This window comes from Nematolebias whitei, chromosome 21 (assembly GCF_014905685.2).
Source record: "Nematolebias whitei isolate Nwh7 chromosome 21, NemWhi1, whole genome shotgun sequence".
In the NCBI taxonomy this organism is placed as follows: Eukaryota; Metazoa; Chordata; class Actinopteri; order Cyprinodontiformes; family Rivulidae; genus Nematolebias; species Nematolebias whitei.
Genome location: NC_056518.1, coordinates 26,691,499 through 26,707,120, shown reverse-complemented (window position 1 = coordinate 26,707,120; position 15,622 = coordinate 26,691,499). Strand labels below are relative to the sequence as shown.

Genomic DNA, 15,622 nt, shown 5'->3' with positions numbered 1-15,622 from the left:
ACGGTAATTGTTCTGGAAATAAAATATGTTATTAAACATGGTTTAATGTCTTGTTTCATTCTTTTAAAAACTCCTTTATTGAGGTTTTCTGACGACTTGTGGTTGAAGCTTTGGATTGACTGCCTCACTGTGGGAAAACTGTATTAATGCATTTGAACTAATGGAAAAGTAAGAAGTTCAGCTATGCCGACATAATAATACAATTTCTGAGACAGCATCCTGAGTCTGCTCACCTTTATTTTGCATATCAGAAACAAAGCAATAATTAAAAACACCGTTAGCAAAGATGTTTGATTCCTAATTTAGAATAAAGGCCGATTACAGTGCATGTATGTGCAAAATAAAACATCTTAGGGCTCATAAATGAAACAAAGCAGGGAGGGAATGTAACAAAAACCAACAAAGTACTAATCATGTTGGAAAAATGTGCAAACATGTTAGAAATCCAGCGAAGGAGGAGTGCTGGTGATAAACAGCTGAGCGATTCTCATGATTCAGGTCGTTTTTATCTTTTAACACAAACGTTCTGCTTTTTCTCAAGACTGTAAGGAGCAGATTCACATGAGAAAAAAAGAGGAATTATCATCAAGAACCAACTCAGTCTGTAAAATGCATTTAGATGAAACCACTGTTGGACTCGGTTTGGATTTCTCTTTCTAGCCTGAATTAAAGCTTTTCAATTGTATCTCATTTCTTGGGAGTCTTTTATTTCAACTTTTTTTTTTCCTAATAGTTGGGAAGTGCACAAAAAGGTAGAAGTGAGCAAAGAAACATCATTCATCTGACAAAAAAAATCACAAAGACCAAACGTCGAAGAAAATAATTTTAAACCAGTTCCTATTTCAATAGATCCAAGAATAAACAGCAGTCCCTTTTTCCTTCAGAGCATCAATACATTGAAGATAAATCTAACTTAAAACTGAATTCTAATCCTTATTTTGTTATATTTTCCTCCTGAGCACAGACTTTTTGTTATTGTTAAAGTGATTTGGATCAGTGGTCCTCCAGGCTTTCTGAAGAACTTTTAAAACTCGTTTGGACGCTGGCGGCTTTTATCCCCCATCAGTTTCAGTCCTTGTGTCGGACCTTTAAAAGACCTTCAGGAAGTCTGGATCTGAACCATTTTCATCTTTACTCTCACATCTCTTCAAATCCTAAACACAGAGCCGTAAAAGAAATAACTAGTTTCATTGGAACAGTTCGAACACAAACGTGAGCAGCGAGCTCTCGGTAATGATCTGCAACGGCCTGATGGCAACAATGAAGGCAGATAAAAACCAAAAGTAACAGCAAGTCAAACTCTGGCTCCTCAGATGAATCCTGCAGCCTCTTCCGTTTTCTTTCTTTCACTGGTTCTTCATGCTGAGCACCGGGTCCACAAGCTTATTATGGACGTGCATCAACCCTAAAATTCATGAATAAAAATCACGTTAATATCAGACAGACGGTCTCTGCAGCACAAAAATGATCCAATATGTTAAAAATGATCAAATAAAAACTATAGAATTGTATTTTCTGCTAAAATGTGATGTGAATGCTGGTGCTGAATAACTGCTGAAATTTACTAAAGAAAAAAAGCTGTAAAACACGAAAAAAACAGCTAAATGATAGCCAAACACTAGCTAAAAGAAGCACACGGGTAGCGAAAATAAGAGAAATATGAATTAAAAGAAGCAAAAATGTGGCAAAAAGTAGCAAAGGCTAGCTAAAAGCAACTAAAGATGAGCTAAAAGCAGCAAAAAGATAAGATAAAAGTCTGGCTAAAAGCCTTATGTAGAAAAACAAGTCTTGCTAAAAGTAACAGAATATTTGGTAAGAACTAAAAGTAGCTTAAAAAGACAAAAACAGAGCAAGTAGCTGAAGCAGATTTGAAAGAACCGTAAGGAATTTAAGAGAACCCAACGCATTTCTTAACGGAATTAAAATTAAATTGATTGTTTACAAAAAATACGAGTTACAAAAACTAAGAGTCATAGAACTCATCTCCTGAATGAGCTGAACGTTTTGATTAATGCGCAGCTAAAACAGCACAAAGTCTGCAGAAGTAGTTCAACTGCAGAGAAAAATAAAGAAGAGGAAAACAGCCGAGTGAATCAGAGTTGACGCAGCAAGCCTCGGTTGCTCTTCGGCGTCTCCTCTCAGGTGCGGCTCGTACCTTTGAAGTATTTGACAGTTTTGACCCGCAGCTCCAGCGTGGCGTCCTCGTCACAGACGAAAATGGTGCGGGGGTGCTGCTGGAAGGCAGACACCGTCCACATGTGGTTAACGCCCTCCTCGATGGCTTTGTACAGAGCGAAGGCTTTGTGAGCCCCTGTGATCAGAATCATCACCTGAAGGGAGAAAAGCAGTCAGTGATGTCACTTCCTGCTGGGATCCAAGAAACGAACAACTCTTGTAGTCTGAGCAAAAGTATGAGGTTTAAACAAGTGCAAGGATACAAACGCCGAAGTCCTGATTCAGTCCTCATTTCTTTCATCTTCCTTCCAAGCAGCCAGACGTCATCTTTGAAGCAGCCTTGATCAATATCTATTCACTCAGTTTGAGTCCCTGAGACCATTTTCAGAGCCGTGTTTTTGTGTGTTGAGCTACCTAAGACCTGCAGAAAGACTAACTATTGATCCAGACCACTTTGAAAAGATAACGGGAGTGTCTGGCTGCTTCAAATGAAAATCTAAAGAAATGAGGGCTGGATTAGGACTTTTTGAACAGGACTGTGATTTAATCATTCAGCAACAAACTTGTCTGACCTCCTTGGCGTCCATGACAGTCCCCACCCCCACAGTCAGAGCCATGGTGGGAACCTTGGAGAGATCGTGGCCAAAGAAACGAGCATTCGCCAGAATTGTGTCCTTTGCCAACGTTTTCACTCTGGTTCTTGAAACGAGGCTGGAACCGGGCTCATTGAACGCTATGTGACCATCAGGACCAATGCCTACAGAAACATTCCCATTAACTGATCAGAGCTGTTCTAAGAGAACATGATGGAAATCTGATCAGGTTGGTAACAGAAGGTAAACTTTTCAATACTGCACATGTATCAGCTCATGTCTGCGACATGTTTACCTCCAACAAACAGATCGATTCCTCCGGCCTCTGTGATCTTCTGCTCAAACACCTGACACTCAGCCTCCAGGTCCTCAGCGTTTCCATCCAGGATGTGGGCGTTGGCTGGATCGATGTCGATGTGTTTGAAGAAATTGTTCCACATGTAGGAGTGATAGCTCTCTGGATGAGCACGAGGCAAACCTGCAGGACCAAACCTTAGTTTAGTCAGCGCTCACACCATATGACACAAACTGGATCAAATTGGTCCGTCGACCCAGAAGGAAGCCTCTTCTAAAGAAGATGCACAAGAAAGCCCACAGTTTGCTGAAGACAAACAGACCACAGGACATGGATTACTGGAACCACGAGACCAAGATGAACTTGTTTGGTTCAGATGGTGTCAAGCGTAAGCAGCGGCAACCAGGTGAGGAGTAATTGATGGTGGGTCTTGCCTACAGTGCAGCTTGGTGGTGGGAGTGTCACGGTTTGGGTCTGTGGGGAGCTACAGTTCATTGAACATACTTCAGCAGAGCATGATCCCATCCCTTCAGAAACTGGACCACGGGGCAGTATTCCAACATGATAACCCCAAACACTCCTCCCAGACTGACAATGCTTTGCTACAGAACCTGAGGGTACAGGTGTTGGACTGACCAAGCATGTCTCCAGACCTAGACCCTATTGAGCATCTGTGGGACATCCTCAAATGGAAAGTGGAGGAGCGCAAGATCTCTTAACATCTGCCAGCCCTGTGATGTCATCATGGAGGAGTGGATGAGGATCCCAGTGGCGGCCTGTGAAGCTCTAGTGAACTCCATGCCCAAGACAGTTAAGGCAGTGCTGGAAAATAATGGTGGCCACACAAAATATTGACACTTTGGGCACAGTTTGGGCATTTTCACTTAAGGGTGTACTCATTTTTGTGAGATACTGTAGTATGGCATGGGCTGTTTCCAAGGTTTTAATGATGGACAATGAGATATTTCAGAATCAATAACTCCTCAAGCTCTAAAGAGAACATTATTTTTAAAATCAAATAAATATAACCAGTTAATGATGACCACTACACCTTGGAGATTCTTATCTATCTATCTATCTACAGATAAAATAAACAAACATGACTATTTTCCTACATTTTAATCAGAAACACAGCACAATTTGACAGGACTGTGCAGGCGTGGTTCAAACTCACCAACATATTCATCCATGTTGAAGGTTTTCACATATTTAAAAGACAGATCTCCACTTTTGTAAAACTCTATTAACTTCCGGTAACAGCCGTACGGAGTGCTGCCTGAAAAAATATATAAACAATATTTTAAAATACTTTTTTTTTTGCAACAAAGAAAAAAGAGAACGACAAAGAAACGAAGCTAACCTGTTGGTAAACCCAGAGTAAAGTATTTTTCTGCGGACGGATTGAACTGGATTATCCGGTTCCGGATGTATTTAGCTGCCCATTCACTGGCCAGGTCATAGTCGTCCAGAATCACCAGCCTCATTGTGCTAATTAAACTCTTATTTAAAAAGTGACGAGAAAAACTGAATTTTGAGCTAACGTTAGCACGAGCTGCTCTGTAACGTCGAGTAATATTTTAATTTATTCTGCAGTTCATCTAAAACAGCTCTTTTGCTATTAACAACACTAGCTCCGAACAAAAAATATGTTTTCTCAAACGGGAACTCTGTAAATAGTTTGCTTTTCGATCACATGATCGGCTGCCGGTCACGTGACTTTAAAGGGTGATGTGTGGGAAGCCGTGAGGGCCAAAAAGTATAACAACGGATAAAACAACTAATGTTCGTTTTTATTTGTTTTCACATCGTTTCTTGTTTTTCTGATATTACTATCTTTATGGGAAACGCTTGAAAATTCTTAAAACATTTATACATTGTGTGTTATCTACCGCACAAAAATCATGACCACAATTTAACTGACTGAAAAGTGATTTTCAGCTCTCATCACAAAATACAATTTTGTTTTGTAATCAATATAAAAATCTCAGCTCATTGGCATAAAGCAAAATGCAAAAAAAAATAAAATAAAAAAAAAAGCTGACAAAGTTTATCAATATTCCTTACATACAAGATATACCCATTAAACATTTAGACGTCGAATGGATGTGCAGATCACGTTTATATTGAGTCCGTCGGTTCTGGACGTCTCCACGACGTGCAAGCAAGGTCCACTCTGGACGTCTAACCATGACGTCACTTGTACATCGATATAAAGTGGTCGTATAGACATCCAAGACAGGTGTAGGTGTGTCTTAGTGAATCATAATTTTTATAACCATAAAATTTACGATCATAATCACAATCACTTTGCACAGTTACTCTTTTATGATTATAAATTTGCACGGCTTCATTCATAAACCAACAGTTGCTATTTTCTCTCGAAGTTATTTCTGTTAATCCAGTAAAGAGGATAAAGGAAACAAACTGTGATTTATTTGTAAAACTTAGTCCATCTGTTTCTAGTGACATTTAAGGAGTGATGATTTAATTGTAAACCTAGTATCTATAGTGTAGTTTCCTGTTGCACAATAGATGGTCAAATATAATGTTTCTTAGAAATTTCTTAGAGTAGCCGACTCTAACCCGAAGGTCCTGGGATCGAACCCCAGTCGTTCCAACATCCAGCTGAGGGTGAATGTGTTTAACACTGCATGGGAACATACAATGAAGACAACACGAAGCACTTACTAGTTGTATTATTATCTGAAGTGAATAAAACAAGTTAAATTTTGATGTAGAAAATACGTCTATATTGACCGTCCAGTGGACGTCGGAAAAAGACGTGGTCTGTCGTAACAGTCTGCACCTGGGAGGGACCCAAATTAGACGTGAAAAAATAACTTTAAAAAGACGTTGTTTCGACGTCTCCTTGCTCAGTGGGTAGCAGTGGACAACAAAATCAGTTTTGTTGTGTGTTTCCTTGACTGATGAAGCCTTCCGGACCAAAGGCGAAACATTTCAGCACAAAAATAAAAAGAAACTGTCCAGATGACAATGACTGAAAAATGTTGGATTGTATACCTGGATTATTGAGCATTATTTAAGCTTTGTGTTTGGAGTATTATTTTCCAATGTCAGTGAGATGTTAAAGAAAAGATAAAGAATAAGGGGCAGCGTTTTTAGCAGCAGAAACATGCACTCCGCCAATCTGTCGGACGACTAGGAACATAATTTCACTGTATCCCAGTACAATGATAATAAAGCTTATTCTGATTCTGATGTTATACTGGGAAAAACACCTATTAAAGTAATTATGTTAAACCATTTGCTCTGCTTGGTCCTTTTCAACAGAGTCAACGGAAAACATGTCAGAAAAATGGATTTGTTGTTAGGGAAAGAGTTTTACAAAATACTTCTGTCTGTAAAAGAATATCAAAGTTCATGTTCAGTAATCCAGGTAAAAAAAATCCAACAAACATAATCAGGTAATCTGGACCAGGGGTCTGCAACCTGCGGCTCTGGAGCCACATGTGGCTCTTTGGTCCCTCCGCTGTGGCTCTTTCAAGCTTTGACCAAAACTAACATAAACATTAATTTTATAGGATGTTATACTCGCAACAAAAAAGGACTAGTTTTAGCAGTTTTCCTGTCATTTCCTTTGCAAATATGTGTATATCTGTATACACATATATCACACATACATACATACATACATATATATATATATATATATATCTGTATATATATATACACATCTGTAATATGTATTACAAGTACTAATACACAGCGTAAATTATACTCACTTTAACTTTATTTCTTCAAAATAAGATACTCAATTACTCTTTTTTTTTTTATTGCATAAGCCCAGTTCAATGCACAGCACTGTTCTAGAAAAAAATTAATTCTGTGATAGACTTGCGACCTGAATATGGGCACCTCCTGCAACCTGAAAAAGGTTGAAAGGGGTAAAGACAATGGATGGATGGATGGAATCCAGTCTTTTCTTTTGTCTTAAAATGTAAAATATCAATAAAACAGATTTTTTTAGTTTTTTAATTTCATGCCTACAGGGCAGAAAAGTCCACTTGTCCATGGGCCACCAGTTAAAATGACAACTGTAGCAGGTTTTGTGGCTCTGGACACGTTTAATTTAGTGAAAGGGCAGAAATGGCTCTTTGGAACGTAAAGGTTGCAGAACCCTGATCTGGACGGTTTGTGTTGAAACGTTTCATCCAAAGGACTTCATCAGTCTGAGATCACTTCTATCCAGCTGGAGCCTTTCATCTCTGATGCAACAGTAAGAGGTCAGTACTAGATTATGGGCTGCTGGTAAATATCCTGCAGCAAACTGAAGATGAACATTTATCAAATGTTTGCCCTGCTTCTATTTTAAATCTTCATAGTTGAGAACTGTTGAGGTATTCACTGATTTCAGAGTTTACGCAATGATGAAATCCCAGTTTTTAAACAAATGTTTCTTTTTTTCTTGGTTTTACCGGTTACCACCTCACACAGAGGGCACTTGTAAAGTAGATCAACTATTGGCCATTAAATATTGATAACTTGTGTATCAACACATTCTTTTAGTCAAAGAACTAATCACGTATCACGAATAAATCACTGATTAGGATTTGGCAGAAAGGATCCTAAAAAATGCCAAAGTCCAATAATTTTTTTAAAGGTCAAAATTAAAATACAATTAACAAATTACTGTTGTAGTAAACAGCCTTTTCTTTTATTTCAGCTAATTTTAGGTCAAGATCAATGTAAAGGTGATAAGCTTTTTAAATTAAGAATAAGTGATTACTAAAAGCATCAAATTATATAACTTTTAAATAGTTTCAATTGAAATACAGGTTTTTGACTCAGAGCTGCAGTACAAAATACTCCAATTGCTTTTTTAATTGTGCTCTTCTATGGTTCCTTAATCTTTTAATGAATCACTATATGCCTTTTTAAACTACAATGTTTAATGATGAATCTTTAGGTCAATGTTTGATAAGTAGTTTAATTAGTAAGATATTGTACAGCCCAAATCAATCTGAAATCAATCCATTTTATGAATCTGAGCAAAAACAATGTTGGATACTACAGATTTAGTAATCAACTGACTTGAAATACATTTTTTATCTTATTTATAATAAAAATAAGGCGGTTTGAGATGCTCTTCAGTTGCTGAAGTCCAACTATTTCACCCCAAACGTTCTCAGTGTGGAGAAAGGGTTACACTGGTTTCTGTAACATCAAACAATCCGTAACTCAAACCAAAAATAAAACTTGAATTCAAGATGCTTTGTGCAACCGACTGGTGTTTAAGAACCCATGAGAGCACCTTTGAAAGCCTACAGAATTTGAGATTAAAAGCCACAAAACTCCCATCAAAATATTGAAAAATGTGTATTTGGTTAAAATATTGTAATTTAAAAAACTCAAAAGAAACTAACATTTTGTGTTTTATATTTTAATTATGTAACATACTCCTTATGAGGAAGATGTTCAATACAATTTTCAAAGCATCAAGTTTCAGAGTCATCATTTTGAGAGAAGTGGGATGTTGAGTTGAACTGTTAGAGGTAGAAGAGACGACAATAAAATTTGATCCAGGTTCTTCTCTGCTGTGGATCTTTACGACGATGGTCCCAGGACGAGACAGAGGTTTGACAGTTTACATGTCCAATTTATTCTCTCTTCTTGTAGTCCTCAAGGTGGGACAGGACCCATCCAGACGGTCCCAGGATAGCGCCGGCAAACAGCCCAATTGCAATTATAGTTTCCTGGACAACAGAGAGGACGTTTAATCATTTAATTAACAGGATTAAATCTTACGTTTTAGAACTCCTAAAAATCTGACAGTAAGATTTTACAAGAAAAACTAACAAAAAGGATGAAACAGCAACTCCTATGTTCCATATTTAAGGCTAGTTGGTCAATCAGGAATCAAAAGCAAGCACATTTAAAAGCAACAGGATATTTGGGGGGTTTTGATTCTTGAAGAAGTTTTGCTGTAATTTTATGAAATGACACCCTCAAGTGGTCACAAAGGCAAATTGTTCCAGCTCCTTGTTTAAAATTTCAACTGGATTAACATCTGAAGTGGCCAGAGTACCCGAGACCTCTGGCCCCGTCAGGCCTTGGCCTGGGTGGTGTGCGTCCTCAGTGCCCGGGCCTCGTTGCCCGGGCCTGGAACTGCATCGGTGCGGCGGGGGCCTATGAGTTTGTTGCTGTTGTCTACCTCTGGTCTTGGGGGTCGGGTCTCTGCTGCTTCACGGTTACTATTAAATGTTCTATTAGAGAAGCCTTATACACTTATGCATGCTCACAACCACATACAAATAGATGCAGGGATGCTTACGTAGGCTTTATATGTAGATATATAGATATGTATATGAATGTATATTCATGTGTATGTATGTATGTATGTATATAGGCGTAGGTATGGGTATATATATTTATGGAAACCTACTGCAAAGCCATGAATATTTTAAGTTCTTTATACATATGTATGTTGTTGCTGTGTTTTGTCAAGTTCTTTGCAGGTGAACAGACAGTGGCCGGGTGTTTTGCCATGTGCTCTGTGTATATTTCTTATATTTTGGGGTCTTACTTTGTCTTTTCTTTCTTTCAATCCTTTTAAATAAATAAATTAAAAAAATAACTTTAAAACATAAATATGGACTGTATCTGCTGTATCAACTGGTCTTCTTGTTTCAATAGGCTCTAATAGTCCATCATATCTCATTTTCACCTTATGTTACTTTAAATCATTCCATGTGATGCTTTTCTAACTCATTTTTAATTATTAAATTCACGTTAGTTTTGAAATGTGTGAAAGGCTAGCATTAGCCTAATCAGCGATAATTATTTTTCATCATATTAACGTGACAAAATAACATTGGATCGTAATGATAACTCCTTATAAACAGTGTAATTAAAAATATAAATAATATCTGAGGAGTCTGAGTTCAGAAAGTTATTCGTGTTTAGGGAAAACGGTGTTAAACACTTTTTGTTTAGGCCTAGCAAAATCAGAAAGAGAATACTGTTAAATTTACTTTCAATACAAACGATATACATTAGCATGATTAAACGACTAATCAAGCAACTGCGGATTTTTTACTGAATGAAAAATATTTTGGTGCAAGAATTCCCACGGACTGAACTTTTTTGACCTCGACAGTGAAGGACAGATGCTAACCGTTAGCATCATGTTAGCTTTGGAACGACACTCACAAAGGGGCCGATTTTCTCCTTCGCCGGTCTGGAGTAAAGGTTCGCAGTCTGCGTGACGCTGTTGCTACGCAGAACCGGAGCAGCACGGCGGGCGATGGTCCTCAGAAACACTGGCATTTTTCAAAAATCGGGTTTTATCTCTTTCGATGACTGAAGTTGTCTTTCAACGAAAAGCGCAGGTATAACGCTGAAAGGAAGTGATCCGGTTGCTTAAGTATCCCTCCGCGAACATTATCAGCAGTTTAGCGCCACCTCCCATCCTGGAGGGAGTACTGCCTCATTCTCATAAAGAAATTGTTCTAATCAATACGTTTTTGATGACACTATATGTATTTGCAAATGTTTTATTCGTTTAAAGAAAATAAATCATCAAATTAAGAAGAAAGAATTGTTAATACAGAGGTAAAAAATACCCACCTGCATGAATTGGCACTTCACCAGAGCTAAACAGTTATGCAACATGCCAAAACATTATTACCCCTCTTTAATTCAGAGTGTTTTTTCCTGTCCAATCATTTATACCCAGTTATGTAATAAAACATTCATGTTTGAAACTGTTTTTAGATGTAGTTCCTCTTCAGAAGAATGTTCTGATTGTTCTAGAAAGCTGCATTTTAAGAACATACAGAAAAAGCTTTGAGGCTCCTGACTAAAAACCACTGTGCATGCTACAAGAAAGTCTTGATTCCTGTAATCTATTAATCCAACACTGATTTTTGTTAAAGCATCATCATCAGCAGGAGGTAGTTCAAACTTTAGTTCAGTTTTGTGATGTCGAAGTTAGAAACCAGCTTTTAATCCACGTGAACAGTAAATCCTTTCTTGTGTACAAGCTGGTATGTAATAATCCACATTCACCCCCCACCTCTGTGCAACAGGTTTTAGTTTCACCACACTTGCCTCTCTGCACTTTTATTCTGATTAAAAAAGGATCTGCAGAATTTTCAAGCGATCGTTTTTTCTCTTTAAACGACTGTAATATTTTGTTATTTTTACTTTAAAGCAACTTAGAAAATGGGGATTGAATCTGAGGTCAATATTTCCAGTGACGCTGCACCGTACGGAGGGAAGAGTGTTTTTTCTCAGACGGAGCACAACATTGTGGCTGGATACCTGATAACTGCAGGTAAACAAGAGAAAAGAGCATGTTCTGTGCAATTTCTAATGCAAACATACAATACAGCTTACTGAGATTTCAAACAAATGAATGTAATAAAACAGACTTCTGCTTAGAAAAAACATCAAATGAAGTTTTACTCTGAGTTTCTTCCTACCATCAGACTGTTTTTCTTCTCTCCTATAAGGTGTCATCAGTTTAGCGAGTAACATTGTGGTGCTGATGATGTTTGTGAAGTTCAGGGAGCTTCGCACCGCCACCAACTTCATCATCATCAACCTGGCCTTCACTGACATCGGAGTGGCTGGGATCGGTTATCCCATGTCGGCTGCCTCGGACATCCACGGAAGCTGGAAGTTTGGACATACGGGCTGTCAGGTGAGGTATTCAAAATCCAAAAATAAAACCTTAGAAACACCTGATCAAGGGATTGAAAAAAAAAATGTGGTTGCTAGGAAGAAAAATATCAATACACTGAGAGCGGATTAGCAAATTTACATGAAATAATGTTAAGATTTAAGCATTTTACGTCTTGATTTTGCTTTAAATAAAACCTTTTATCAGTGGTTTATGAATCCAATTTAAATTTCTCCTCAGCTGTTTAAGAATATATAATAAATGACAACCCATTGAACATAAATTTGAATTAAAACACAATGCTGTTGTCTAACCTTGTGATATAAATATGTAGCTTATCTTGTTTTGTTTTTTTTCCTCCAGATCTACGCAGCTCTCAACATTTTCTTTGGCATGGCCAGCATCGGTCTGCTCACCGTGGTGGCTGTCGATCGCTACCTCACAATCTGCAGACCAGACATAGGTACTTTCACAAACCCTCCACAGAGCCCCTTCTATAGATACAAATTTGGTCAAACCAATCATGGACCCCATCACCCGTCATGACATTTACTGAACATCTGCTTGCAGCTGAGATACAAACTTTTTATTCCAATTTCTCTGAATTATTGTTTACCTCTTCTTTGACTCCAATTATGTCTTAAGATTTATTTAGATCTATGGAAAATCAACAGATGATTGGTGCCTTTTAATCATCCATAAACAGTATACAAAAAAAAAATCTTCATTAAACACATCAGTAGATATTGTTCATACAGACACGTTCAGACATTGTTTACTTCCTTGTGTTTTGTCTTTCCAGGACAGAAAATGACAGTGAGATCGTACAACATTCTTATTCTGGCTGCCTGGCTGAATGCAGTCTTCTGGTCTACCATGCCCATTGTGGGCTGGGCGGGTTATGCCCCTGACCCGACCGGAGCAACGTGCACCATCAACTGGAGGAAGAATGATGCGTAAGAAACAGATTTTTGAAAACTACTCAGCTGAAAAAGCTAAAACGCCTTTGAAAACCTCAGAAATGTCATGTTAATCATCAGTTATCATGACAGGCCTAAAAAAAAACCAAAAAACATAAGACTCCTCTTTTGCTCTCCCTCCACAGCTCCTTCATCTCTTACACCATGACAGTGATTGCTGTGAACTTCGTGCTTCCCCTGTCCGTCATGTTTTACTGCTACTACAACGTGTCAGCCACTGTTAAAAGATATAAGGCCAGCAACTGTCTGGACAGCATCAACATCGACTGGTCGGACCAGATGGATGTCACCAAGGTGAAATCTGAACCATTTTCAACAAGAAACTCTTACATACAGCTCAGGTTTTAGGTTAACGTCCCAGTTTGTTGACCTGAGATCATCCAGGGCGAGCTCTGAGTAGAACTGCCACTTTTCACTTAAAGGAGTCGGTTGAGGTGGTTCAGGTGTCCGATTAGGACAATGACTGAGGTAGACTTTTGTTCAAAGGGTGGCTCAAAGGTGGTCAACACTTTTTCAAGGGGGATACATACTTACATTTAATACACCGCACAAGCACATTGTTTTTGACTGAAATATTCAATGGTATATTTGAGGGTAAGAAAATACCTGAGGATTGGAGAAGAAGTGTGCTGGTGCCCATTTGTAAGAACAAGGGTGATGTACAGAGTTGTAGCAACTTGCAGGAGAATTAAGTTGATGAGCCACACAATGATACACCATCTTTGCTTTGAAGATGCTGTTGGAGAAATACAGAGAGGGTAAGAAAGAACTCCAATGCGTCTTTGTGGATTTAGAAAAAGCATATGACACAGTGTTGAGGGAGGAGGTGTGGTATTGCATGAGGAAATCTGAAGTGGCAGAGAAGTATGTTAGACTGGTACAGGCCATGTATGAGGACATCAGGACAGTGGTGTGATGTTCTGTAGGAGTGACAGATAGCTTCAAGGTGGAGGTGGGAGTGCATCAAGGATCAGCTCTGAGCCCCTTCTTGTTTGCTCTGGTGATGGACCGACTAACCGATGAGGTCAGGCAGGAATCCCCGTGGACTATGATGTTTGCAGATGACATTGTGATCTGTGAGAACAGGAAATGAGTTGTAGAGATCTTAGAGAGGTGGATGTATGCACTTGAAAGAAGAGGAATGAAATCCAGCTGTAGTAAGACAGTACATGTGTGTGAATGAGAGGGAGGCTGGAACAATGAGGATACAAGGAGCAGAGGTCACAAAGGTGCAGGACTTCAAGTACGGTACTTGGGATCCACTGTCCAGGAAAATGGAGTGTGGTAAAGATGTGAAGAAAAGAGTCCAGGCAGGATGGAGAAAAGTTTCAGGAGTGATTTGTGACAAAAGGGTGTCAGCAAAGGTCATGACCAGTATGGTCTGGAGACAGTGGCACTGGCAAAAAGACAGGAGAAAGAACTGGAAATGGCAGAAATGAAGATTTTGAGGTTCACCTTAAGAGTAACAAGGATGGACAAGATTAAGAATGAGATTATCAGAGGTATAACACAAGTTGCACAACTGGGAGATAAAGTTGGACAAAGTTATTATTGACATGTCCAGACCGAGATGGGACAGTGGGTATATTGGTAGAAGGATGTTAGAAATGCGGCTGCCAGTAGAATGACCAAGATGAGATACATGGATGCAGTTAGAGAAGACATGGGGGTAGTTGGAGTCAGGACAGAGGATGCAGAGGACAGAATGAGATGGAGGTAGCGTTGGTTAAGATGATATAAGGAATATTTTTAAAAAGTGGAGTTCCAAGATTTCACCTTTCCAAAACCCATAAAGCAGCTTTAAGCCTGATAACATTTTCTCTCCACTTTACACCTTCACGTGTGACCAAAACATCTCTCTCAAGAGCCATTCAAAGACCCCGATGTCCCTCAGGAGGGAGGTAATGTGTGAATTTACCTGCAATGAGTGGAGCGTCTCATGCAATTTAAAGCAAGCATCTCCACAGTCAAGTTTTAAATTGAAAAAGCTCCCTTGATGAAAAGTGAAAGGTCTTCTTCTACAAAATAGAAATCAAATTTGCTTACTTTTAGGAAATAGAATTTTGATAAATCAAACCTTTTCTCTCAAAGTAGTTTTTGAATCTTTGTGTTTCAGATGTCCATCGTAATGATCGCCATGTTCCTGGTTGCCTGGTCTCCCTATTCCTTGGTGTGTCTCTGGGCATCATTCGGCGACCCAAAGACCATCCCAGCCTCCATGGCCATCATCGCCCCACTCTTTGCCAAGTCCTCCACATTCTACAACCCCTGCATCTACGTGATTGCCAACAAGAAGTGAGTGGTTCCAGTTCTCCAGAGTGTTTGAAGCTGAGTGTTAGAAATTTTAAATTATGTCTTCCTGCAGGTTCAGAAGAGCCATCGTTGGGATGATTCAATGTCAAACCAGGCAGCGGGTCAACATCAGCACCCAGGTTCCCATGACAACCTCCCAGCAGCCTCTGACCCAGTGAGGACTGTTGCCTCAGGATGACCCCACATTAAATATTTAAATATCGAGGGAATCAGACCCATTTATGATTCAACATGAGCGTTCTTTACTCTCACTGTTCTAATGGGTACCTGAATGCACCGTGGTATTTACTGTGTAAATTCCATCTTCCAGTTGTAATTGAATATTTAACATGTCAGCAACACAATTAAAATGTTTCCCATTGTGCCATTTTCTTCCTTTTAAGGGCAATTTATAAAATTGTTCGAAAGATGGGGAGACTGATTATCACCTGTTGCAGACAGATTAAAGGGTTAAAGTTTTTGCCTGGTTTATCGTTTGTATCATTAGTAAAACATTTCAATCCATTTGATTAATTTTTATAAAACTCTTTAGTAATCACTGGTTATAGATCAGTTAATAGACATTGTCCAATGCAAAACTGGCTTTAACTCGGCGCCTTTTACTAATACTGAGGTCAAATTT

The 15,622-nt window shown here is 38.8% G+C and overlaps 3 protein-coding genes across 3 annotated transcripts; 1 reads left to right on the top strand and 2 right to left on the bottom strand.

Annotated features, from left to right (window-relative positions):
• Positions 1-318: 318 nt before the first annotated feature.
• LOC119427846 (glucosamine-6-phosphate isomerase 2) lies at positions 319-4,750 on the bottom strand. The gene is made up of 6 exons (XM_037695500.1): positions 4,424-4,750; positions 4,238-4,339; positions 3,064-3,246; positions 2,748-2,932; positions 2,156-2,330; positions 319-1,405 (listed from the first exon to the last, which is right to left on the bottom strand). The coding sequence occupies exons 1-6, from the start codon at positions 4,545-4,547 to the stop codon at positions 1,347-1,349; spliced, it is 828 nt and encodes a 275-aa protein (XP_037551428.1). The 5' UTR covers positions 4,548-4,750; the 3' UTR covers positions 319-1,346.
• Positions 4,751-8,448: 3,698 nt separating this feature from the next.
• LOC119427174 (cytochrome c oxidase subunit 8A, mitochondrial) lies at positions 8,449-10,435 on the bottom strand. The gene is made up of 2 exons (XM_037694755.1): positions 10,234-10,435; positions 8,449-8,777 (listed from the first exon to the last, which is right to left on the bottom strand). The coding sequence occupies exons 1-2, from the start codon at positions 10,348-10,350 to the stop codon at positions 8,682-8,684; spliced, it is 213 nt and encodes a 70-aa protein (XP_037550683.1). The 5' UTR covers positions 10,351-10,435; the 3' UTR covers positions 8,449-8,681.
• A 721-nt stretch (positions 10,436-11,156) lies between these two features.
• On the top strand, positions 11,157-15,178 carry rrh (retinal pigment epithelium-derived rhodopsin homolog). The gene is made up of 7 exons (XM_037694723.1): positions 11,157-11,359; positions 11,538-11,728; positions 12,071-12,170; positions 12,510-12,663; positions 12,813-12,981; positions 14,804-14,982; positions 15,053-15,178. The coding sequence occupies exons 1-7, from the start codon at positions 11,248-11,250 to the stop codon at positions 15,156-15,158; spliced, it is 1,011 nt and encodes a 336-aa protein (XP_037550651.1). The 5' UTR covers positions 11,157-11,247; the 3' UTR covers positions 15,159-15,178.
• The last annotated feature ends 444 nt before the right edge of the window (positions 15,179-15,622 follow it).